This window comes from Haliotis rufescens, unplaced genomic scaffold (genome assembly GCF_023055435.1).
Source record: "Haliotis rufescens isolate VD_foot unplaced genomic scaffold, xgHalRufe1.0.p SCAF_8, whole genome shotgun sequence".
NCBI classification, from domain to species: domain Eukaryota; kingdom Metazoa; phylum Mollusca; class Gastropoda; order Lepetellida; family Haliotidae; genus Haliotis; species Haliotis rufescens.
In genome coordinates, this window is record NW_025964372.1 from 36248216 (window position 1) to 36274397 (window position 26182).

Here is a 26182-nt window from a genome sequence, read left to right on the forward strand (position 1 = left end):
AAAACAACAATCACTCATTCATGTCTTTGATATATGAATGTAGCGAAACATTAGTTAGAAGAAATCCTATTCCCATGTAACCTACTGTGTAAGAAGACGTTATACGAGAAAATAGTGCTTGAATAAAGCTTTGAGGACAATGAAAGATGAACATTTGCTCGTAGTGTCGATAACTTTCCGTAATATTTATCAAAGAGGAAATACAGACATTTTGACGATGGTTCATATCATGCTATTTGCAATAATCTATATTGCGTAATATATTCCGGAAGAAAGGTCGAATAAAAAACTCAATCTGCAATTAAACCAGTCAACTGAAACCTGTTTGCCCAAAGAGTGTAATTATGACGTCATAGTAATAACGTGCAGATTTTTTTTCAGTTTATATATTCACAACTTATAGGTGCCAAGCCTTTGTCATCTTCCCGAGGCAAGGGAGTTTACTGACTATTAAAGTCCGGTTTCCACCCTTGGCGAACTTGGCTTGAATTCCTGGGCGCGATCGTAGCGCCACCAGTGTCTATTACGAGTCATGTCCCTTCGAAACCTCTCCTATGGACAAATAAGATTCCACCTATCACTTGCATTTGCTTCAAACAAGTGAAGACGATCTGATTTCTTATCGAGATCTATATTGTTATAAAACGGGTCTTACATCGCCAAGTGCATGAAATTGACGTGAGCTCCTTGATTAAAAACATGAAAAGATTTGGAATATATCTGTTGACAACGAGTTGGCGGTGCACATGCTTTGCAAATCCTGCAATCGACCGAAATCTGCACGACAGTTTACGAACCGGATTTCAATTTCGTCGGGCGATTTTCATTGGACTATGCATAGACTCGTTAGTCCAGCCAAAATGTAACTCCATAATACCAGCCTAGTTCGGCAAGGGTGGAAACTGGACTTTCAAAGTCATTTAACTCTCTTGCCTCGGGTGGAAACTGAACTTTAAAAGTCAGTTACCTCTCTTGCCCCGGGTGGAAACTCGACTTTTAAAGTCAGTTAACTCTCTTGCATCGGGGAGATGAGCTTTTGTGTATACACGTTATTGTACAGGTACTTATGTGGAGTAATATGTAGTCTCTCAGACCCTTGACAATACATTAAAGGAGTCCAGCTCAAGTCTAGAGAGATTGGTCATGTCTAGTCTGAAATTATGCATTGATCTGGGCTCAATTTGGAGTTTATCATTTTTATTTTGTTGATATATATTTTTAAATAAGATAACTTTATTTCTGCGTCTTGGTGTCTTAGTAATACAGTTCCAATTTAATGAAATTGCGTTCTCCGATTCGAGTAAGAATGTGATTTTAAACACAAAAATGTATGTACTGTATTTATTTACCTAACATATTTGTTCATGCGATATGAATAATAAAAAGTCCCAGTGTAGTTTAAAAACAACCGGATTAACCTCTTGAAATATTAATGATCCGCTTTCGTTTCCCTATTCCTGTAATACATTTGAGAGACCCAACAGGTGCTCTACTTCCGGGAAGAGTAACCTCCCTTGTGTTGATTTTTTTAATAACTTCGAAGAACGTTATTTACGTTGTTCTCACCACTTTCAGCAAATAGCAGGTAAAATTCTTACTGTTTTCCTCAGATACCATCATAGTTTTTTATAGTAGACGTTTAATCAGGATGTTTGTAAAGGAAAGTGAATCATTACGTCTTTTTCTTGTATTTACAAGAATCACAACCACGAAGCTCTTGTAAAATCTTATGTTTACGACTTGAAAATTTAAACATTTTAGGAATATTATTCATCTAGCGAACAGAGAGAAATTCTTCAGGAGCCATTATTCATGTAATAATATTAGAAAAAATATTCAAGCAGATGTGTTTCATGATGCATAACAATTACCATATATTTCGCTGATTTCTATAGGCCTAAACAGCAGTCTAATCATTGTTGTGGTTCTGTCATGTTGCTATTTAATATTTTATATAATATAGGATGGTAAATGATGTTACATGTATTGGGTATTCTAATGGAAACAGTTCAGTTCTCTTTTTCACTTTTATCTCAGAACTCCCACACTAGTCATTTGTGGTGAACAATGTATCTCTAATTACACACTAATTGTGTCATCATTTAGGGTTTGGAAACATGTGAAATAATTCTTCGAATAATTCAATATCTGGAGAAGCATGATGTGATGTATTCCCTTTAGTTCTCATCTTGAACTATATCCGTATTGATAACACGAAGACTGGGATACGTTCATGGGTTTATTCTTCATCATGGCGACAGTACATCAGTCTGCAAAATCAGTCTGCACTGACGTCATCAGCTACGTCATTGCGCGAGCTAGCTGATATTATTTACTATAACACTCTTCACAATGACAAAACGCTACACATGATATATAACTGATAAAGTATCAACTGTCATTATATATATCTTTTTTCAATTCAAGAAGACCTCAGTATGTTCACTGTTGATAAAATATCTCGCTTGTTGGTTGTGCAAAATTATGAAAATGAACATGTCATAAATCTTAAACAAGGCATGCCACAATTGCTTCAGGAACCTAATGGTTTTTATCTGTGTTTTTTTCTTTTATTATCCCCCACCCCAACGAAGTTGGCAGGGGATATAGAAATGGGTTCTGTCCGTGTGTGTGTGCGTGTGTGTGTGTGTGCGTGTGTGTGTGTGTGCGTGTGTGTGTGTGTGTGTGTGTGTGTGTGTGTGTGTGTGCGTCCCGAAATCGTTTCCAGAGCATAACTCAGAAACCGTTAAATATTTCTCTACGAAACTTTGCATGTCTTTCAGACTCATGCTGAACTGGTGCCTTTTGCTATTTAGGAATTTTATAAATTTTTATTTTTGACTTTTTCATGGCAACAAGTTGGACTTAGGTTCTATAAGGGTGCTGTTCGTTTCCGGAGCGTAACTCAAAAACTGTTAAATAATTTCTTACAAAACTTTGCATGTTTACCAGACACATACTGAACTGGTGCCTTTTGCTATTTAGGAGTTTTATAAATTTTTATGTTTTATGTTTCCATGGCAACAAGTTGGACTTAGGTTCTACAGGGGTGGTGTTCGTTTCCTGAGTGTAACTCAAAAACCGTTAAATACTTTCTTACAAAACTTTGCATGTCTACAAGGCACATACTGAACTGGTGCCTTTTGATATATAGCACTTTTAGAAATTTTTATTGTTTATGTTTCCATGACAACAAGTTGGATTTAAGTTTTAATATAGGATTGGTTTACTTAAGTAGTATAACAAATAAACTGTTAAATATTTCCTTGCCAAACATTGCATGTCTATATATAAAGCCCATACTGAACTAGTGCCATTTGATATTAAGGAGTTTTAGAAATGTTTATTTTAGAATTTCCATTGCAGCTATTTTGACATGGGCTAAGAGAAATGTTGGGTCAGTTACCTGGTTTGGGACCATAACGTGTTAAAATGGGTGGGGGATTTAGATGACTTTGTCAGCTATACGCTCGTTTCTTTTAAAAAGAAGTACCTGTTACATAAAATGTGCTTCCGCCCAGGGTAGCAGAAAGCCCATGACATATATCACAACTTATTTCTTACAGAAAATAACATACATCTCACTCACACATTTACTAGTAATACAAACATAAAGTTTATATATCATATTGCAGTGTAGGAAAGTACATGTAGAAACATTAAAGTCTTCAGTATAAAACTAAAATTGAAATGAAAGCTCTTCCTCATTTTCAAAAAGTTTATGATACAGCATCCAAGCACCATGGTGTTTCTGCTGATTACCTGTATTGAAGGCAATATCTTTTTCAATGTTGTATCCTAAAATAGCTTCCTTATTATAAACATGAAAATACCGTTTTGTATTTTGGAATATGCCTCTATAAATATAGAATTTTGCAATAAATAAAAGTAAATCAAACATTTTATCTGTTTTATGTTCTCTTTATGTTTTATGTTTTATGTTAAAAAAAAAGTATCAATTCTGCACAAAATGTGATTTTATATTTATAAACATGAAAGCACTGGTCTATCCACACCGACACTTCATCCCAAAATTGTTTTATTACACCACATTCCCAACACAATGAGTAATTGTTTCCTTTTCATTGTGACAGAAGGAGCACGGATCATTCTGAACATAATTAAGTATAAACGGAAAAGAATTAGTGGTGAGAATTCTGTGGGTAATATTGTATTGAAACCAACACAGTTTTACGTTATTTTGCTTCAGATATTGTTCAAGATGGACACAATTTTATGGATAACAACTTCTTTAATACCGTGAAAAGCTTTTCACGGTATGAAAGAAGTTGGTATCCATAAAATTGTGTCTATCTTGTCATCCGTCAACTTCTAAGTAATGCCTATCAAACATTTTTTCAGATATCGTTCCAATTTAAGACTTCAAATTGTAATTCCCACTTTTCCTGCCCTTTAGTTTTTACTTCTGTAGAAACCAATGAAAAATTAATATACTTTGAACCTGACTTGGAACTACAAAAAGTTTTAACCACACAGCGCTGGTCCTCCACAAAATCTGTAGGAACTTTACCTAAATTAAGAGTTTTAAGATATTGTTTAATGCTGCTGATAACACCATAAAATTCTAAAGAGGATGAACACATACTTTACATTTAATTAAATTCCTCGTGTGATAGAAACTCCATATTTTCCTTGACCAAGTCTATAATTGTCATACCGCAAGATGTTAAAAGTTGGTACTTGTTGTTTTGTCTGGCGCTCAGCATTAAGGGGCTAAAACAAGGACTGGTCAGCTCCGAGTCAGTATACTGTGTTGAAGTAGACTATTTATGTTAAACTGCCGCATTGTATCTCAGTGTGCTGGCACTATCAAATCAGTATTAGTCTGGACTAGTACAAGTAGTACTACCTGGGTACACAGCCCTCTATTACCCAACCCTACCCGGGTACCCGCTGTAGGTCTCAAGACTAGATAGGTACAAACTGTCCGATTGGGAAAGTTTGACTGTAGCCCTGGCAAAATGTATTTAGATACCCATATGAAACGATCTATCCTGCATACACTGAAGTTGACTGAAGTTTTATATTTTTTCAAACATATATATAAAAGTCAAAAGGAATGGGTGCTTAATCAGAAAGAAATATAAACATTAGTGACTTGTAGTGTAAACATAGAGTTTTCGATAATTTTTGTCATTTAACAATTTATCACGTGACTAACCACGGGTCCGGTTTGTCCTATGGGTACCCTTGTCCTACTCAGTACCCACCCCGACCCGATTTACCCGTCCCAGCCCTCGTGGACACAGTAATGCAAGATGAGCAGAGAGAAAGCCTTGTAGTGTGATTATAAAGTCTGAGGAAGAAATGGGCAGGCACCGGCCTGATTGTTGAGAAAAAAAACCCAAAACATGTTTTAACCCCAGGGGTGGATTTATTTTGTCTTGCTGATGATTTAGACTATAACTTTTTATTGTCTGTGAGTGAGTGAGTGAGTGAGTGAGTGAGTTGGGTTTAACGCCGCTTTTAACAGTATTCCAGTTATATCGCGGCGTGTCAGCTTAATGTCGGAGGAAAGCCCGAAGTGATGCAGGTCTCAGACGTTTACCACTTCGGTGAAACCCACGAGCACAAGTATGGTGCTGACAAAACTAGAAACATAATTGGGGCGAACCGGGATTCGAACCCACAATCATAGGTTTCTGGCGTGCCCAAGGGACACAACTCTGCACAGCGAATCGCGGCGCCTTCGACGACTGGGCCACCCGTGCCCCCTTTTATTGTCTGTTATACACTATGTCCCTTTTTCATGTTGGATTTTGGTCCAACATTTGCATGCCCTAAAGTATTGGAATCTGCAAAGTTGCTATGCTCTCTTACTTGTCCTTTAGCATATGTGTCGGCTTGTTAGTGTAACCTTGTAATGCTGTAAATGACACAGAATTTAATAATAAGCCAATTATGTTGTCAATATAGTGGCACTGTTATTTCATATTAGTGTGATTACTGATACTATGTAGTGGTTTGTGTTTATTCTGGATGTGACAAGCAAAAAATGTCCAAATGTACTGTTTTGTGATGAAAGATTATCATCAGACTACCCCTGTCTATGACATCACATCAGGTGACCTTTGTACTTACATTGCTGTCAATTGTCATGATCTATAATTGTTTTTTCGCTCGTCATATTAAGCGGAAAAATGATAAATGAAACACTCTTAATTTAGGTATATGAAGCCAATGTGAACTTTGTTGATATTAAAATAGCAATAGGTGAGGTGAGGTGAAATGGGGTTTAATGTCGTGTGAAAGATTATTGCATTTATATAGCGACGTGCATGTACGTGTGTGTGTTTGTGTGGCTGCTTGTACTAGCCCGGACTGATGCCGATTTATAGTGCTAGCTCACTGAGATACCATGCCGCAGTTGATCATGAATACCCCACTCAGGCTTAGTACTGACTCCGAGCCGACCAGTCCTTGTTTTAGCCCCTTAATGCCGAGCGCCAGACAGGGTAACAACAAGTACAATCTTTTAACGTCTTTTGGTATGACGCGGTCGGGGATCGAACCCCAGACCTTCTGCTCTCCGGGCGGACGCTCTACCACTAGACCACGGAGGCGGTCTAAAATAGCAATAAGCATGATAAGTTATGTTGAGGCTGAGTGAAGCGTGCCACATCTGCTAGCATTTCGACACAGGATTTGTATTTTTGTGTGTCAAATATATTCAACCAAAACACTTCAAATTAGGATTGTTGAATATTTAAGTCATTTAGTGTATCATGCAAATTTTTCTGGAATGGTTCATAATTTACAATTGTGCTGTTTTTTGCCGAATAACAAATACAAATTTAAGCTCAGTTAAATTTACGATATCGGAGATATGATTATTGAAATCAGTTTGCACAAATTTAACAATTTATACAAGTTCCTAATATGAAACACATTCCACATTCAATCACGTTATTAAGGTAAGTTCAAGAAAATTTCAAATTTGTATGTTCGCTTTGCTTTTAAGCTCTGTATGTTTGAAAATATCTGGATACTTTTATAGATAAAATTAATGTGAATTTTTCTATCAGGAAGAAATGTGCAAAATATTTCTTCAACTGTTCCATGTTCAATGAAGCGACGATCTTTTGAAATCACCCACTCTCTTTACAGTGCCTTATCCGAAAATTAATCCAGCAGACAGGGTTAAGAAGCTTAAAAACAATTCAGCAGGCTAAAGGTTAAGTGTGTTAAACATATAATACTTTTGTCTAGGTTTTAACTAGATTTTGCAATGAACTGAAATATAATTTCTTTTCAATTGTTCTTTGAAACTGCAAGGTCTTGGAATCTTGAACATTTGTATTCAGATTTGTTCATGCCAGTAAATAGAATTACAATTTTTGTTATTAAAATGGAAAAAAATCTTTTGCTCAGAAACAATAATACATTTGGAAGATGCATTTGATCATAATCATGATGATATTATTTGAAGTTTTGCATGGAATGGAATTGAACAAATCTTCTTGTTTGTTAATTTTTAAACGGAAAATTGTTTTCTCCTTAGACACCTTATGGTCAAGAAACCTCATGAAGCAAAACAATGGGAGTCTGATTTAATTGTTCATTCCAGTTGATCAGATTAATTTTTAAAACATTTTTTAAGGCATTCGTCTTTCAGAAGCATATTCCAGGGAGATGAAACTTTATTATTAAGAAGTGTTAGACCTTATTATTAATATGACTTTGGCTTGTTCATGGTATGGAATTGAAAAACCAAGTAAGTGATCAAGCTTAAATTTTGTATGGATGATAATTTAAATATCAGGGGTGCACTGATGCATCAAAATCTGTACTTATTGTTGAAGATGGTAGAAGCTGTTTTACCAAATATGGCGATACTGGGGTCCAGACGGTTCCCCACCATCTTCCAAAGGCAAGAGCGTCCACTAACCTTTATATCAAAGCTTTGTTTCCACCCTTGCCACATCAAGCCCACTTACTCTGCTAAATATGATTGGACTATCGCACATATCGATAGTCCAATCAGGGAATGTTTCACAAAATCAACATCCACGACTGGTACACCTTCGTATGAAAGTGATTTACCGCTGCCTGTCTTTGTTGACACAAATATGTCTTTTTCATGTTTTAAACCCCAAACCATTGCCTATGTTTTTGTGTCAGGGATGAAATCGCGAATATTTTCATTATCTGATCAACTAGGTCGTCGCCTTTATTAGTTGACATCTTTGTGAAGCTATATGAGATAAGAACAGCGATCTGATTGGATATCACTTTTTCATTACAAGGGGTACAATTCGTGATCTACGCCAGGTGGCGCCAGGGTCGAGCCAAGAAAAGTGGCCTTTATGTGGCAAGGGTAGAAACTTGGATTTGATATAGGTAAGTGGACACGCTTGCCTCGGGAAGATGGTTCCCCACATGGACATTTCCTCACTGGACAATTTCCCGCTCTAAGTCGGACATTTCCCCACACCCTACTTTTATGTGCACTTGACAGGTAATGATGATTTTGATATTCATATTATTATAGTTTGTCAAATTGTTAATACAACTGTCGTCTGTTGTTTGTCCTTTTTGTATGTCAGTGTCGGGTATTGTCTGAGTGGAGAAATGTCTGTGTGGGCTAGTGTCCGAGTTAACAAGACTTTTTTGTTTTTGACTTTCATTCTAGACCATATTATCATGATTATAGATTTGCATTGCGCTCATTTCCATTCTAGACCTAGACATTATGATGATTCAGGGTGATAGTGTCTTATGTGAAATTGAGACACTAATGTATCTGTGACTATTAAGGCAATCCTTAATTGAAAATAGTTTAAGGGGTACATGTGTAAGACATTGGAATAACCTGATTTAAGCTTGCTGTGACTGCCAATTGAGTCACAGGGCTAAGACTGGATGGCCTTTAACCTGTTGGACAGGATTGTGTCAGGGGTGATGTGTGTGTCTGACAATCAGGGATGGTCAGTCATATGTAGATCTCAAAAACTTGTAATGTATGACTTGTTAGGTGCCTGTTATGTTGTAGCAGGTGCTTGTTGCTGATATGTTTGTAGCAGGTGCTTGTTGCTGATATGTTTGTAGCAGGTGCTTGTTGCTGATATGTTTGTAGCAGGTGCTTGTTGCTGATATGTTTGTGACAGGTAGGTGCTTTTTGCTTGAACTAGAAGAATTGTTGCCAGTCCAGGCTTTTCTTGACTAATGAACAAAAGTAAGAAAAGGGTAAACGTAAGAATAGTACTGTTTAATGTTAGTTCTCAGAAGATAACACACAAACAAACAAAAACAAAAACAAAGAATTCAAACTTCAAATATCAAATGATCATATTTATTCTGAAATATATTTGGTGAATTTAAATAATTGAGAATGGAGAAACTAAATTGAATGAATGTATTCTTTTGTTTCTGGTTTGTAATTATTGGTTGTAAAAAAGTGATTTTAAAAAGTCTTGAGTGTAACATACTGTGAAATGTATAAGGTATTAAATGTTTATGAGAATATGACAGATTTATCTAGTCCTGACCAGAGGTTGATATTTGGCCCGAGTCTGCAGCAAACGTCAGCAAAATTCCAAAATTGGAATTGAAAACCTTTCCAATTCATGTTACTATCATTATCGCTAATGTGGCCATGTAGAGACTTGTGTTTCACTGATAACATGGCCAAAAAACAGGATAGAGAGGAAGTGGTTAGAGATTATTGCATTGAATGCAATGCTGTAAATACATTGATTAAATACCTCAGAATGTAAAAAATCGAACTTAAAAGAATCAAAATAATAAATAAAGATTTTTTTCCATTTTGTCTGGAACACTAGATAAGTCCCTGTATGATGTAGAAACGTTGGCCATCAAAGAAAGTATTCCTGAGCTGGTGGAAATATGACCCTGCTGGGCTAGTTTCCTGGGCTGCTCTCTGCATCTGTTCATGATTGGATATCAGCTTGGTTTCAGACAGGAAAACCTAGTTTATTATTTCTGAGGATTACTTAAAACATCTTTTTGGTATTGATAGCCGTGTGGTTGTTATGTTTGCTATCTGAATTCCCCATCTTCAATTGAAATGTACGGTGTACATTATAGTGCTTACTGTGATGTTATACTGATGGATTTGCAACTGACTGGACAGGTACTACTAACACTAACACTAATAATACATGGATTTTTGTAATGTGTTAGATATCCCTTGAAACATGCTCATAGGGCTGTACTAGCAGATTTAAACATCAATGCTTTAATAACATGTTTACATGTAAATATATGCTCAGTAATTCATATTAATTAAGTCAATAAGAAAAACTTGGAGGCTTAATCGACCAACCAGTTGAATTTGTTGTGTGTTAAAAGTTATTTTGAGTTGTCATGTGTTTCCCTTTCTTTTTATAAGTCCTGTATATATACGTGTTTGTCCAAAGGCATCTTGTGACTCATGTACTTACTTGTATCTAGTTTTAATGTCATGGTATTAATCTCTATCAACCAGTATGATAGAATAGACTTTTTTGTATTTAATTTCTGAAATATATTCTGTTCAAAGGTACAGAATGATTTGATATTTAAATCTGTTGATTGATAAGGGTATCATATTTGTCCTGATAACAATGTCCCAACATCAACCATAGAGGGCCCCAGTGACACATTTAAACCCAACCCTTTGTGGGCCCCAGTTGTTGCAACCTTTGATGCGAGTTGCTCATCCAGTGATCAAGGTGGAAATATTCCTGCAACAAGTTCTACTGGTAGCCAGCCTGGCAGGTGCTTGTTTGGGTGTCAGATGTTTGTGTCAGTGACTGGCGACTCCCTGGAGATGGGAGGTATAAATATCCCATACAGGGGGATGTGAGTCACACCAGTGAGGCTCCCACTTTCCAATCTTTCTCCAGACAATATCATCACTTCGCCATCGGACAAGTTGCTCTCAATTCTGTTTCTGCAATTAGTTGAGACCAGTGAAAGTGTAGCTAAAAGCTTAATAGCTATACAGGCAGGCTCATTTTCAGGAAAGTGGTTGCTTTCATAATTTCAATTTATTTGTTTCGGACATTTGTGTAACAAATGTCTCTGATTCGCCAAGTGCCGGTATCCTGGGATGCGCCCACTTCCTGGAACAGACAGGGCTGGAACATGGATTACTTTAATCCAGAACGCCAGCTCGGCATGCTGGATCGAGAAATGAGAGATATGAATCTCCGATCGGGACTGCGCGATATGAACATGAGTTCCGACAATCGAATCTCCAACTTCCGATCTGGCTTTGACAATTGGGCGCCATATCCAAGGTCGTCATCATCGTTTCAACCCAGCATGCCGATGATGACGATGCCATCATTTGATGGCGACTTTCAGTATTCCTTGCGACATATGGATAGAGAGATGAAGAGAATGACGGAAGAAATGAACAGGATGTTTTCCCATTGTCAACACCTTGTTCCAGTCGACTCGCAGCCTGAGACCTGGAGAACGCGGGAGAACTTCCTTCTGGAGAACCCAATTGTGCACGATCATCAAGGAGGCAAGAAATTTCAACTTCAGTTCGATGTTCGCCAGTTTAAACCCGAAGAAATTATGGTGAAGACTGCTGACAAACAGCTCTCGGTGCACGCTCGCCACGAGGAGAAGGGAGACAACAAGTCTGTGTTTCGCGAATACCATCGCCAGTTCATGCTCCCTACAAACATTAACCCAGAATCCCTTGTGTCCAAGTTGACCAGAGATGGTCTCTTGTCCATTGAGGCGCCGCTACCAGCTTTGGAAGAATCGCCTAAACTCATTCCCATTGAGCATAATTAAACAACCATGAACATTGAAAGGAGGACAGATGATTGAAATGGACCAATATAGTGTATCTTTTCGTTCTTTAATATTGTGTAATATTGGGATCTGGACTGACGAAATCCATTCAGGTAGAGGATTGCAGTATCTGTGAGTTTTCTAGTCATTTCTTATACTATGACATTTAATTATATTTATTACAGCCATTTGTAATATGCAGTGTACATATTCTGGCTAAATGCATATACCTGTTGAACAGGATAATGTTCTATAACTGATTATGGTGCTATTTGGGTGGAGTTTGTTGATTGACAGTACTGCTGTGTTATAATTGAGGGGAGTGTATACTATATTCAACCTAATTAGTGCCCATTCCCCATGTATGAGCCAATGCAATCCTATATGCAGGGATAATTCTAGGGTGGGGCCTTGTGCTTTTAGCCCCTAAAGTTTCAAATACAATGGGGCATTTTAACATGGTGCTGTATGGGCAAGTGTGGGTGTACTTCTGGAATATATGAAATGTTCACATAAAGGTCCCATGTCAGAAAATTCCTAGAGTGATCCCTGTATATGTATGATTTGATCCCTCTTTTTCTTTGTGTCTTTGTATGGACACTCATTAGGTTGAAGTTAAATATGTTATTTGAACTACGTATCAGATGTTTTATGTTCAATATATTTTTCAGAAATATTGCCATGTCATAATATAAAAACTACTCAAAAGAAGAAACGGAACACCAATTTGTTCATATAACTATAGTTTATCTGTCATGACAGATTCACTATGGTAATAGGAGTGAGTGAGTTGGGTTTAACAGCTTTAAACAGTATTCCAGTTACATCGCGGCGTGTCAGCTTAGTGTGGGAGGAAGTGATACAGGTCTCAGATGTTTACCACTCTGGTGAATCCCATGAGCACGGGTATGGTGCTGACAAACCTAGAAACATAATCGGGGCGAACCAAGATTCGAACCCACAATCACAGGTTTCTGGCGTGCCCAAGGGACGCAACTCTGCACAGCGAATCGCGGCGCCTTAGACGACTGGTCCACCCGTGTCCACTATGGTAATAGGAACAAATCATGTGTTCTTTAACTTCTTTTGAGTGGTATCCATGTATTCCTATATTATATGCCGGATATTTATTGGCCTTTTCAGTCCTGCTAAATACTCAACATGTAATTATTGTTATTATTGGCAGATGCTTGTGGTCAGTATCAATCAACATTGCATGATGGACATGATAAATATCAGTGAAACTACTGCTGAAATCTGTTGTATTTATATTTGTATTTTTGTTATATATTAAATAAAATATTTCAATTTTCAAATAATTTTTGTTTTCTTTTTGTTCATGCTGTATGTGGTTACTCAGTGTCCACAGATCTATAAAAGGCATTGAGGTGGCCTAGTGGTTAAGTGTCCTCCCATCCTGATCTGGACCCTGGTTCAGTTCTTCAAATGGGTACAATGGACATGATGTATACACCCCATTGTTTCGTAACAATAGGGGGGTGGCCTAGTGGCCTCCTTATGCCGAAGACCTGGGTTTGATTCCCCACGTGTGTACAATGTATGAAGCCCATTTCTTATGTTCCCCGCTGTGATTTTGCTTGAATATAGCTAAAAGTGGAGTAAAACCACACTCATTCACTCACTCGTAACAATACATGTCCCCCCGACACTCACTCACTCACTCACTCACTCACTCACCAACATCTGTCCAAAGTTGTTAACATTGGTTGGTTGTTTTTTTTGTTGTTTTATGCCACACTTAGCAATATTCCACTTATATGACGGCGGCCTGTTGGTAATCGAGTCTGGTCCAGACAATCCAGAGATTGATATCATGAGCATCGATCCACGCAATTAGGATGGATGACATGCTTAACCAAGTCAGCGAGCCTGACAGATCCCGTTAGTCAACTTTTACGACAAGAATAGTCGTCCTTTACGGCAAGCATGGGTTGCTGAAGACCTATTCTACCCTGCATCTTCACGGTTCCATTAACATTAGAGGACTGGTAATATAACTGATTATAACACAATGCTTGGTTTCAGTTGAAGTAGTTAAACCCAGAACTGGTTTCTCTTTAATTTGTCACCACTGGAATACCAACCTGTAGAATTCTTTTTCATTTTTTTATTGAACCAGGTCAATCTTTTTTCTTTTTTTTTGAACAGCTACATAAACCTGTGATGAAACATTATTATTGGGGATGTGTACCAAACTTCTCAAACATTACCCTTCGGAATATCTTTTCTTCAGGAAAATGTCTCTGATGAATAAATGTGATTTTTGTAAACATAGGAAGGAGACTGAGATCCCTCAGCCAGAGTGTGTGACTCAGCCAAGCATCTGCCCTCCAGGAGGCTATTTGTGGAAGGAATGTCCGTATTCTAGTGAAGTGGTCTAAAATTACATTACATTATACTTTGCATACACATGATTCATGTTAAAGAATGTACCTGTAATCTTTGTATAGTGTAGATTATTGATTGGTGTAGGTTATTGATGGGTGTGTGTTATTGGTGGGTGTAGGTTATTGGTGGGTGTAGGTTATAGGTGGGTGTGGGTTATTGGTGGGTGTAGGTTATTGGTGGGTGTAGGTTATTGGTGGGTGTAGGTTATTGGTGGGTGTGGGTTATTGGTAGTTGAGGTTATAGGTGGGTGTGGGTTATAGGTGGGTGTGGGTTATTGGTGGGTGTAGGTTATTGGTGGGTGTGGGTTATAGGTGGGTGTGGGTTATTGGTGGGTGTAGGTTATAGGTAGGTGTAGGTTATTGGTGGGTGTAGGTTATAGGTAGGTGTAGGTTATTGGTGGGTGTAGGTTATTGGTGGGTGTGGGTTATTGGTGGGTGTGGGTTATAGGTGGGTGTGGGTTATTGATGGGTGTGGGTTATTGGTGGGTGTAGGTTATAGGTGGGTGTGGGTTATTGGCAAGTGTAGGTTATTGGTGGGTGTAGGTTATTGGTGGGTGTGGGTTATTGGCAAGTGTAGGTTATTGGTGGATGTGGGTTATAGGTGGGTGTAGGTTATTGGTGGGTGTGGGTTATTGGTGGGTGTAGGTTATTGGTGGGTGTAGGTTATAGGTGGGTGTAGGTTATTGGTGGGTGTAGGTTTTTGGTGGGTGTGGGTTATTGGCAAGTGTAGGTTATTGGTGGGTGTGGGTTATTCATGGGTGTAGGTTATAGGTGGGTGTAGGTTATTGATTGGTGTTGGTTATAGGTGGGTGTTGGTTATTGGTGGGTGTAGGTTATTGGCAAGTGTAGGTTATAGGTGGGTGTAGGTTATTGGTGGGTGTAGGTTATTGGTGGGTGTGGGTTATTCATGGGGGTAGGTTATAGGTGGGGGTAGGTTATTGATTGGTGTTGGTTATAGGTGGGTGTTGGTTATTGGTGGGTGTAGGTTATAGGTGGGTGTAGGTTATTGGTGGGTGTTGGTTATTGGTGGGTGTGGGTTATTGGTGGGTGTAGGTTATTGGTGGGTATAGGTTATTGATGGGTGTAGATAATGTGTAGGGTGTTGTTGTGTCACAATTTCACGTACTTTGATAATAAAACATTGTAACAGCAATTCCTTTCCCTTTCATTCAGAAATAAATTATTCGTTGACAAATACTTATGTTGACAAACTTGAATAGGTGGGAGTGGGGAGATGATGAAACCTTGCTTTGATCTACACATCAGAGGCCAGTGGAAGGGCCATTCTGGGAACACCTTGGCAGGACTGGTTAAACAACCCTTGCTAGCTTTCATTTCAATAACGCAAGATTAATCCCACCTGCCCTTACTGCAAATTCCTGATTGTTTAAGTTTCCATAAGATACCCCTCTTATTTATCCTTTCAACTTATTTGACATATTACCCTTTGCTATGATGCTGTCATACTTACCCTACCTGAGTTTTGAGTTCTCCCTGTGAGGTGGATCTGATGTAGACATGGTGTTGAGTGTGATCGGTGAACAGGTCTGATAGAACAGCGGTAGAAACTGACATTTATAGTTCATTAATATTGATAACATATAGCAAAACCCTTAAAAAAGGCAGACTGTTACCAGTCCTTATGATACATTAACTATTGGGCAGTTTGGCAATGACTACAGGACTAGTGCCAATTTCTAACACTACTCCGCATGCTCCAGAGTCAGTATTTGTTTGATTTTGTTTGTTTTGTTTGTTTGTTTGTTGTTTAACGCCCCACTTTGTAAACTCCAGTATGACGGCAGTCTGTAAATAATCTTGAACCGGACAATCCAGTGATTGGCATCATGAGTATCGATCTAAGCAATTGGGATACAATGACATGCATCAACCAAGTCAGCGAGCCTGATCCCTGATCCCATTAGTCGTCTCATAATTTTGTTTGAAAGGCACTCGTGGTCGAATGATGTTTATTAGGAGGCAGTGATACAATTAATACATTGTGATTCGATTGATACAATTTGATACCATTTTTATGCAATTAACACAGCTTTTTGCAGTTTGCATTGTAATACAATCAGCACTTTTTAAAAGCCAGGATTCCAGGACAGAGTAGGTCCCCCACCCAGTACCTTGTGTGTGTCGACCGCCTCCGTGGTCTAGTGGTAGAGCGTCCCCCCGGAGAGCGGAAGGTCCGGGGTTCGATCCCCGACCGTGTCATACCAAAAGACGTTAAAAGATGGTACTTGTTGTTACCCTGCCTGGCACTCGGCATTAAGGGGCTAAAACAAGGACTGGTCAGCTCAGAGTCCATATACTGTGTCTGAGTGGGTTATTCATGTTAAATCTCAGTGTGCTAGCACTATAAATCGGCATCAGTCCGGACTAGTACAAGCAGCCACACACCCACACACACACATACATGTGCATGCACGTTGCTATATAAGTGCAATAATCTTGGACGCGACGTTAAACCCCATTTCACCCCACCACCTTGTGTGTGTCATGAGAACTGATTTAAAAGAGGATTGTCCCAGACTTGATTATTTCCAGGCTGCAGTGACATAATTAATAATGCTGAATAACATACATTTTTGTGAAATTAATAATAAAAAGTCTAGAGAATATCTGTTATTGACATGATTAATGTCTGTGAGACTTACGATCACAACCAAGTTTATTTTTGTCTGCTGACAAATACCCCATATAGTTTATTGGTGAGAGGTTATCTGCATGATGGAATAAGACCAGTGGTTAAGTATCAGTCATCTTGATGATGACTTAATGACCACCATCATATTTAATAGCAGCCGTGACCTTAAGGCGTCTCTCTGTGGTGGTGTGATCTGTGATGGCTGTATGGCGTCTATAAATAGGAAACGAAAAGTTTATGGAACTAATTAAGAGTATGCTTGACATAAACAAGATATGAAGGCATGTTTTATTGCATGAGAGCTGTGCACTGATTGTATTTTTCAATGATATCCAACAACATTAACAACCTGCTGTAACACCTGAAGGTACATTCTCAGTTAACGCTGTCTGTTGCTGTGACTTCACTGCTGGACAGAGTTCCTGAGGAGGCCTGATCTGCTCTGCTTCAGGATGCACACATGGTGGGCACACTCGGAGCATGGGCGCAGTTCTAAAACTGTTCATGAAAAAACCCACAGTGACGACATTCAAATTGACAGATGCATTGTTGAGATTCCAACAATCCACTTTCCTGATGGGGTGTTATCTGAAACACAAAGTGTGTGTACCTGTCCTGCTGAGTTTGTGTGTGAGCGTGTGTGCGTGTATGTTTGTCTGTCTGGTTGTCCATCTGTGTGTCTCTCTATCTGTCTGGTTGAACATGTGTGTGTGTGTGTGTGTGCATGCGTGCATGATGGTCTGTCTGGTTGACCGTTGTGACCGTGTGTGTGTGTGTGTGTGTGTGTGTCCATCCATCTGGTTGACGGATTGTGTGTGTGTGTGCATGTGTGCTGCATGGTTGTCTGTCTGTTTGACCCTTTGTATGTGTGTGTGTGTGTGTGTGTGTGTGTGTGTGTGTGTGTGTGTGTGTGTGTGTGTGTGTGTGTGTGTGTGTGTGTGTGTGTGTGTGTTTGCTGCTTAATTTCCTTACATGGTTTTACTTTGAGTAACAAACGTGGGGGTCCAGGGGATCCCCAATAATTAATTTATAAGGAACCTTGCAGGCAATATGAGGGTCCTGTTAAGTAATGAAATGGTGTAGTGTACTGTATGTTTAGATAATTACTTTAGAGCCTGGAATGAATCAATTATCAAATGGACAGAGGTCATGATTGATGACTGAAATAACAGACACCCATCATAGCTCTTGATATGCTGTAGGTACCATGAATATTATTGGGATGCAGTATATTTTTTTTATGTGTCCATTTTCTACTTTTGTGCATCACATAAAACCCTGTACTTAGCAATATTTAATGTAAATAATCGCATCTGGACCATCCAGTGATCAGTATTGTGAGCATTTTTAGTGAGTGAGTTGGGTTTAACGCCGCTTTTAACAGTATTCCAGTTATGTCAGCTTAATGTTGGAGGAAAGCCCGAAGTGATGCAGGTCTCAGACGTTTACCACTTCGGTCAAAACCCACAAGCATGGGTATGGTGCTGACAAACCGAGAAACATAATTGGGGCGAACCGGGATTCGAACCCATAATCATAGGTTTCTGGTGTGCTCAAGGGACACAACTCTGCACAGCGAATCCCGGCACCTTAGACGACTGGGCCACCTGTGAACACATGTGCAATGATATTTTTACACATTGTATGCATGTCAGGGTGGCAGCTTGATGACCCTGTCTACCTTTTACATCAGTGTGGTGTGTGATAGTTTATTGTTTCAGGTCATGGACCTTTGCACAGATTTGATTTGATTTGATTTGATTTGATACTGTTTGGTATCCTTGTACCAATTGTTTTAGTTTGATTCATCACAGAGTTGAAGGTGTGAAACCATTTCTTGATATCCCGTTATGTTGCATCAATGCTGTTGAAAGCTGAGTTGCCACTGTCTTGTTGTGATGCACATGTTTCTGTTGCAGGTGGGTAAGTGATGTCTCAAGATGGGGGAAAGTCCTGTGGACGTACCCGATGACCCCGGACAGGGAGCAGACGACTGTCGTCTCTGGATAGGCAATCTGGACTCCAGACTGACAGAGTAAGGCTACAGATAAGATTTCTTGATTTATTCATGGCATAGCTTAGTCTGTCTCCCAGACCCTAGAGAATAGATTAAAAAAGGAGTCCAACTCAAGTCTAGAATATTTTGGCAAGTCTAGATTGCCTCAGCTTTAGGGAGGTCAGCGGTGACACACTGAAGAGAGAAGAGGGGAGGGGGGGAGAAGTTGTGGGGGTGGGGTGCCAAGGGAGGAAGGAGTGTTCATTAATAGGCCGTCTGAGTAGCTCTGGCATGTAAACAGAAATGAAGGTTGACATTGACAAGATTACAGAAATTCCAACAAATTAGAGCCTTACAGATTTGGTTAGTTCCTGAAATTAAAGATTGATCAAGGCTCCATTTGGATATTATTTTTTGGGGATTTTTTTTGTTGTTGTTCGTATGATTGGTTCTGTGTGTGTTTGTGTGTGTCTTGTTGTGGTCTGCTGGTATGTACATGTACCAGCTCACATTGACACAACATGGTTATCTCCCTTGTATTGTTTGAGAAGCCCATGCATAGTGTCCTGCATCACTGCTATATGTGCCTTTTATCATGTCTTACTTTTTAGCTCAACTAAATCAAGTGAATTTATGTGATGGCTTGTTGTCATGCTTTTGCATATTTGACATTGGCTCTGAAACCGTAAAGCCGATGGACCTGACCATTCATAGAGGTGCGCGATATTACCTGTATACCGGTATACCACAATATGAAATACCAACGAATATACGCAACAATATGTTTGGAAAATACCGGTTTACTGCATTTTTCAAAATTCTGCATGTAATCTTGTTTAAAGATTTTACAATTTCAAATGGAAATTAAGAAATTAAGAACTTTTTCCTGATGCTACAGACTAGGACTGACCCCCTATTACCCAACCCTACCCGGGTACCCACCGCAGGTCTCAAGAGCTGGGAACAAGATGTCTGCTTGGGAACTGTTTCATTGCAGCCCAGGCAGTAACTATTTAAATAAATGTATGAAACGATCAGATCAGGCGTACACGGAGGTTGACTGAAGCGTTATCTTTTCTCAAACCTACACTAAGTCAAAGGACTGGATGTATCGTCAGAAAGAAATGCGAACATTAGCGACATGTAGTGTAACCACTGAGCTATAGTGAGTTTTTGTCATTAACAATAATTCACATGACTAACCACGGGTCCGGGTAGTCCTATGGGTACCCGGGTCCTACTCATGACCCTCCCGACCCGAGAACCCGATTTTCCCGTCCCAGCCTTACTACAAACCTATTTTTTGTTTGTCCTCTTTCCAAATTAGGTTGAAGTGTCATCAAATCATTACTTCATAAGTCAGGTGAGATAAAAAGTTGGGGCACGACTAGCCTATTTGTCTAAGATGCCGCTATTCGCTTTGCAGAGTTACGTCCCTTGGGCCTCCAGAAACCTACAATCATGGGTACAAATCCTGGTTTGGTGTGATTATGTTTTTAGTTCTGTCACCTTACTTCTGCTCGTGGGTTTCACCGAAGTGGTAAACGTCTGAGACCTGCATCACTTTGGGCTTTCCTCCCACATTAAGCTGACACGCCGTGATGTAACTGGAATACTGTTCAAAGCTTTGTTAAACAAAACTCACTCACTCATGCTTGCAATATGACGGCGGTCTGTAAATAATCGAGTCTGGACCAGACTATCCAGTGATTAACATCATGAGCATCGATCCTACAATAAGGATACGATGACATGCATCAACCAAGTCAGCGATCCTGTTAGTCGCCTTTTACGACAAGCATAGTCGCCTTTTACGGCAAACATGGGTTGCTGAAGACCTATTCTAGCCCCGATCTTGAGACATATGCTGACTCTTAGGAAAAAAGGGGCGTGGGGATGCACTGAATTTTTTTAGAAATGAATTGAAATAATTAGGGAAACAATGTGTGTTTGGTAACAAAAATTGATTATTTTTGTTGAAAACATTGTTGAAGTAATTTGGTTACTAGTTTCAAAAAGAGAAGATTCCTGTTTAGAATATGTCTTCAGCAAACCATGCTTGTCGCAAGAGGGGACTAATGGGATCGGGTGGTAAGGCTCGCTGACAAACAACAAACAGACAAACACAAAGGGAGGAGTGCGCACCCCTGCACCACCCCTTCAGTTCCATGTCTTCTTGTGCGACCACTGATCTCCATTATTTGTGTTGTTGAAGGTTCACCCTGCTGAAAGTAGTCCAGCGCTATGGTGAGCTGCAGAAGTTTGACTTCCTGTACAACAAGGCGGGGCCGGAGATGGGGAAGCCACGAGGCTACTGCTTCGTCAGCTATCACAGTAGACAGGTAACAGAGACAGATCACCCTGATACTTGTTCCTATGGCTAAGGGGCGGTCGGGTAGCCTAGTGGCTAAAGCGTTCGCTCGTCACGCCGAAGACCCGGGTTTGATTCCCGACATGGGTACAATGTGTGAAGCCCATTTCTGGTGTCCCCTGCCGTGATATTGCTGGAATATTGCTAAAAGCGGCGTAAAACCATACTCACTCACTCACTCTTATGGCTAAACTCATTCATCCTTTCTGTGGATTTTTTAAGGAGGGAAAATCATCCTTTTCATTAAGTTGTGGGGTATAGTTTATATATTAGATGCCATCACCAGAAACTTTATTGTCAAAAACATGAAATACTTGATTTTTATTCATGATATTACAAAACATTTTCAGTGATTGCTTGCTTGCTTGTTTGTTGTTAAACGTCGCACTCAGCAATATTCCAACTATATGCCGGCAGTCTGTAAAATAAACAAGTCTGGACCAGACAATCCAGTGAATGACATCATGAGCATCGATACACGCAATTGGGATCGATGACATGTATCAACCAAGTCAGCGAGCCTGACCACCCAATCCCGTTAGTCGCCTTTTACGACAAGCAGTCGCAAGTATGGGTTGCTGAAGACCTATTCTATTCAATGATTGATAATATGTACTTTTCGTTTCTTGCCATGTGACAAGGTCATGTCATATGTCAAGGTCAATTGACACATAAGAAGTATGATCGCAGTATGCAGCTTGGTTTTGTATAATTAACCAAGGTAACTAAAGGTACAGGACTTATGGTTTTAAAGTGGTTCTGCATTGAACATCATAAGGGATCAGAGACGAATATCAGTTTGAACCTGATTTGTTGAGGTCCAAATGGTTCATGTTGTATGTTTCTGGTGTGAAAGTTTTTGGGCTGGTTTTCTTTTTGCATGTACTTAAAAAACGTTTCTAGTTCTTTCTGTTTCTGGCCTAATACATGCTTGGCATTTGTTTCAGAATGCTGAGAGGGCCTTAAAGGCCCTGAATGGCAAGCTAGCATTATCCAAAAAATTGATTGTTCGCTGGGCACATCAGGAAAAACAGGTTTGTTCTTCAGCAGTTAATGAAGCACACTGGTATTACATTTTATTACTGCTTGGTTGTTTCGCATGGAAGTTTCACATAGCTGTTATATAAATACTGTTTAAGGTGGCATTAAACCCCACTCACTCGCTCACTTTCAAAAGGGCTTTGTTGTGATGATGTCTGAAATGACCAAAGTAACATTGTCCAAGACCTGCATCACTTTGGGCTTGTATCCATGTTAAAATGACTTGTGGTAATATACCTGAAATATTGTTCAAAGTAGTGTTACACCAATCTCTAAGATGGGGTCTGTCTGTCTGGAACATGTGTATAGTCTGCATTCCAACATTTATTTGTCACTATACATGTACTACTCTTGCAGAAAACCGACATAAATGCGAAGCCACCGGAGAAGAATGTTCCAGCAGACAGGTATGTGAGCTGACGGGATCTCGACCGATCTCATTGAGATCAGTTTTGACCCCAAAACGATACCTCCCTGTGTGAAGATCTTACAACTCTTCATAGGAGGTCACAATCAAATGATGTCAATTATCTCTTTGAAACTGAGACCCGGGAAGGTCCGGGGAAGAATAGGTTTTCAGCAACCCATGCTTGCCGTAAGAGGCGACTATGCTTGTCATAAGAAGCGACTTACGGGATCGGTAAGTCAGACTCGCTGACTTGGTTGATGCATGTCATCGTATCCCAATTGCGTGGATTGATGCTCCCTGATATCAACCACTGGATTGTCTGGTCCAGACTCGATTTTTTACAGACCGCTGTCACATAGCTGGAACATTGCTGAGTGCGGCATTAAACAACAAACCATACCAAACCATAATCTTTGTAACTAAATCTGGTTAGTGCTACTTTTTACACTCAAGACACTGGTTACAAAATGAAAAAGTTGAAAAAATGATTGTTGATGACAAATAAAATCTCATCCTCGTGTCAAACACTGATCGATGTAAGTTTAGAACTCCTCTGCAAGCATCCGAGTTTTATACTGTTATCGACTCATGTCGATATATTATGTATCAATGCCTCACAAATTTTCACCTGATGCTTACCCATGTATATGTTGAATATATCAATATTTTGAAAGTTACATTTACGAGGATTTCAGATAAATTCTCGGCCTAGCTTTACCACCAATCATGCATCATAATACTCAATCTGATTGGGTCTTGCTGTTAAAATGAACATCAGTTAACCAATCATATACAAACTGGCTGCTATTGACAGTGCAACGTCTTGTCAGTTTGGCCGCTTGGAACATGATAACTGGAATGAAATTGGATAAATGTGTAGTTAGGTGTTTGAGTCCCGTAAGCTCACAACGTACGAGATTAGTGCATGACCCATTTGCTTGCATGGTGATCATGGTAATGCAGGGATGTGTTCGGGTGAGTTTTTATTGGGTGAATTGTTTTTTAGAAGCTGGAACTTCATTCAAGCACATTTCCATGTAGTTCCACAGCTAGTTGTTACATGTGTCTGTCTTTGTTGACTTTTGAAACTGTTGATTACACCCAGGTGAGCTACAGTGCTGTTGCATTATATTTATTGAATTGTAGAGCCATTTCTCAGTCAGAGTATAAAATTACCTAAAAGCCCAATAGTGTTTTTAATGTTTACAGTAAATTTACTTCTTAGATTGAATTAAAACTAGAATGCTCAGGTAATTTAGGGAATACAATCTCAGCCTGACAATTTGGCGTGTTAACTTTTCAAAAGTTACCGTCTGTCAGCAAAATAGACCATCTCGGACCGTCCGGCGGACACTGTCATAGTAAAGTCACAGGTTGCCAAGTTGTCATTAGTGTGTTAATTCACTGTGCAGAGTTATGTCCCTTTGTCATATAAGGATCCAATGATTCAATTTGTCGTTTGTTTGTTTGTTGTTTGACTCGGCAATATGCCAGCTATATGACAGCGATCTGTAAATAATCGAATCTGAACCAGACAATCCAGTAATTGATATCATGAGCATCGATCCACGCAATTGGGATACGATGACATGCATCAACCAATTAGGTGTATGACCACCCGATCCCATTACTCACCTCTTATGACAAGCATAGTCGCCTTTTACGGCCAGTATGGGTTGCTGCAGACCTATTTTACCCCAGATCTTCATGGGTTGATTTCGCTTTCAATCAAGTACTCATGGTATTCAACAAAATGGTAGACGTAAAAAAATCTGTGTTACTTTGGTCTTTCTGCCAGTCACTCATTATGTTTAATAACGGACCAGAGCTCCAGATAAGCTGCGTATCTGCATAAAAATATGCATCAGAAATATGCAGTAAAATAAAATCCAAGCGTATCAAATATGCAACGAACATTACAGATACACTACAAAAATATAACTTGTGCGTATCATCAAAATATTGTGAAATAACCCTGCGTATTCGATTAGCAAATCAGCAACTAATTTTGAACTTATAAACAGGCATTCCGTCAACCTTGCCAAACTCCTAGATGACAGTTACATCATGATCATTTGCCATCACACTTTCTTGTGGAAGTATCATGGTATTTTTTAGTCCTACAAAGCTCTCGAACCCACACGACACCAGTTTGCAGGGACTAGATGATTAGTGTTTTTAAATATTTAACTTAAATACCCACATGTGTAAAAACTAGTGGGTAACAGAAATTTGAATACCCAGATAGAATTACTGATACCCAACGATTTTAAAATGCATGGGTAAAATACCCACAACACCAAAAGCTTATCTGGAGCTCTGACAGACTGTTCTGTTTCCAGTGTTGATGTGAAGATACATGCCATTGAAGCCAAGCTGGAACAAATGGCAAAGACACAAAAGGACTTTACAATATCCAACAAAGTGGAAGCGCCCCCTGGGAGCAGTAAACTGAGTGTTGCAAACCCAGAAAACATTCGTAATCAGCTTGTGCTGAAACCTAAACCCTACTACAGAAAACACAGGAGGTGACTTGGGTGGCAAGCATAACAGGTCAAGTTTTTGGTGAGGCAACAATTAGCGATATTGCCATTATTGCTGTCTAAGGAGAAGACACTGGCAGGAGCTGATTTCTGTTGGTGACCAAAGGAGAGTCCTCTTTGTGGATGAAAAAGATTTGTGTTTCTGGTCTGAAGATATTCCTGTTTGTGCCCAAATGGATTCCTGTTTGTGGCCAGGGGAGATTCGTGTTTGTGGCCAGGGGAGATTCGTGTTTGTGGCCAGAAGAGATTCGTGATTGTGGCCAGGGAAGATTCGTGTTTGTGGCCAGGGGAGATTCGTGTTTGTGGCCAGAAGAGATTCGTGTTTGTGGCCAGGGAAGACTCGTGTTTGTGGCAAGGGGAGATTCGTGTTTGTGGCCAGAAGAGATTCGTGTTTGTGGCCAGGGGAGATTCGTGTTTGTGGCCAGAAGAGATTTGTGTTTGTGGCCAGGGGAGATTCCTGTTAGTGGCCAGGGGAGATTCGTGTTAGTGGCCAGGGGAGATTCGTGTTAGTGGCCAGGGGAGATTCCTGTTAGTGGCCAGGGGAGATTCGTGTGTGTGGTTGGTGGAGATTCCAGAGATCAAACAAATGTACATCAGATGTGACTTTTGTTTCAGCTGATCATGTGAAGAAATAATAAAAATAAAAAGAAGTTTATTTGTTTGTTGTTGTTCACACTGGAATGTGGTTTGATTGTGTTACTTTAATAGGTACATGTGTTCTTCTATTTGGCTAATTTGTTTGACCTTCCCTCCATCAGGACCCTCTAATGAATGGAATGACTGACACCAATAATATTGAGGTATATACGGTAGGTAAGACGTGATATTTCTGTTCTCATTAAAAATACAATCAATGGTCGGACAGTCCGTGTCAGATTTTCTTCACTGTTACATTGGAATAATGCCCATTGATGACACAATGTTGTCTTGAGTCAATGTTGTTGATTCGGTTATATTCAGAACAGACCTGTACACCTAGTACACAG

General features: G+C 39.5%; 2 protein-coding genes across 3 annotated transcripts; both read left to right on the forward strand.

The window, feature by feature from the left end:
- Positions 1-1470: 1470 nt before the first annotated feature.
- LOC124141813 (probable RNA-binding protein 18) lies at positions 1471-25847 on the forward strand. 2 transcript variants are annotated; one of them, XM_046509961.2, is made up of 7 exons: positions 1471-1585; positions 8268-8361; positions 18756-18871; positions 21048-21174; positions 22151-22237; positions 22602-22651; positions 24996-25847. In XM_046509961.2, the coding sequence occupies exons 3-7, from the start codon at positions 18777-18779 to the stop codon at positions 25183-25185; spliced, it is 549 nt and encodes a 182-aa protein (XP_046365917.2). In that variant the 5' UTR covers positions 1471-1585; positions 8268-8361; positions 18756-18776; the 3' UTR covers positions 25186-25847. The 2 variants fall into 2 exon arrangements, with proteins under 2 accessions (XP_046365917.2, XP_046365918.2); XM_046509962.2 differs by lacking the exon at positions 8268-8361 and having other exon boundaries at positions 1480-1585.
- Positions 10503-12589, forward strand: LOC124141812 (alpha-crystallin B chain-like). Its single transcript, XM_046509960.2, has one exon. It carries the CDS (start codon positions 11041-11043, stop codon positions 11773-11775), a length of 735 nt encoding a protein of 244 aa, XP_046365916.2. The 5' UTR covers positions 10503-11040; the 3' UTR covers positions 11776-12589.
- Positions 25848-26182: the final 335 nt, after the last annotated feature.

Excerpts from the sequence above, each read along its gene's own strand:
- LOC124141812 (XM_046509960.2), top strand. The coding sequence starts at position 11,041 with ATGTCTCTGATTCGCCAAGTGCCGGTATCCTGGGATGCGCCCACTTCC.
- LOC124141813 (XM_046509961.2), top strand. The coding sequence starts at position 18,777 with ATGGGGGAAAGTCCTGTGGACGTACCCGATGACCCCGGACAGGGAGCA. Across the intron at positions 22,238-22,601 it reads GGGCACATCAGGAAAAACAG|AAAACCGACATAAATGCGAA; the intron begins GTTTGTTCTTCA and ends CTACTCTTGCAG. Across the intron at positions 22,652-24,995 it reads AAGAATGTTCCAGCAGACAG|TGTTGATGTGAAGATACATG; the intron begins GTATGTGAGCTG and ends TTCTGTTTCCAG.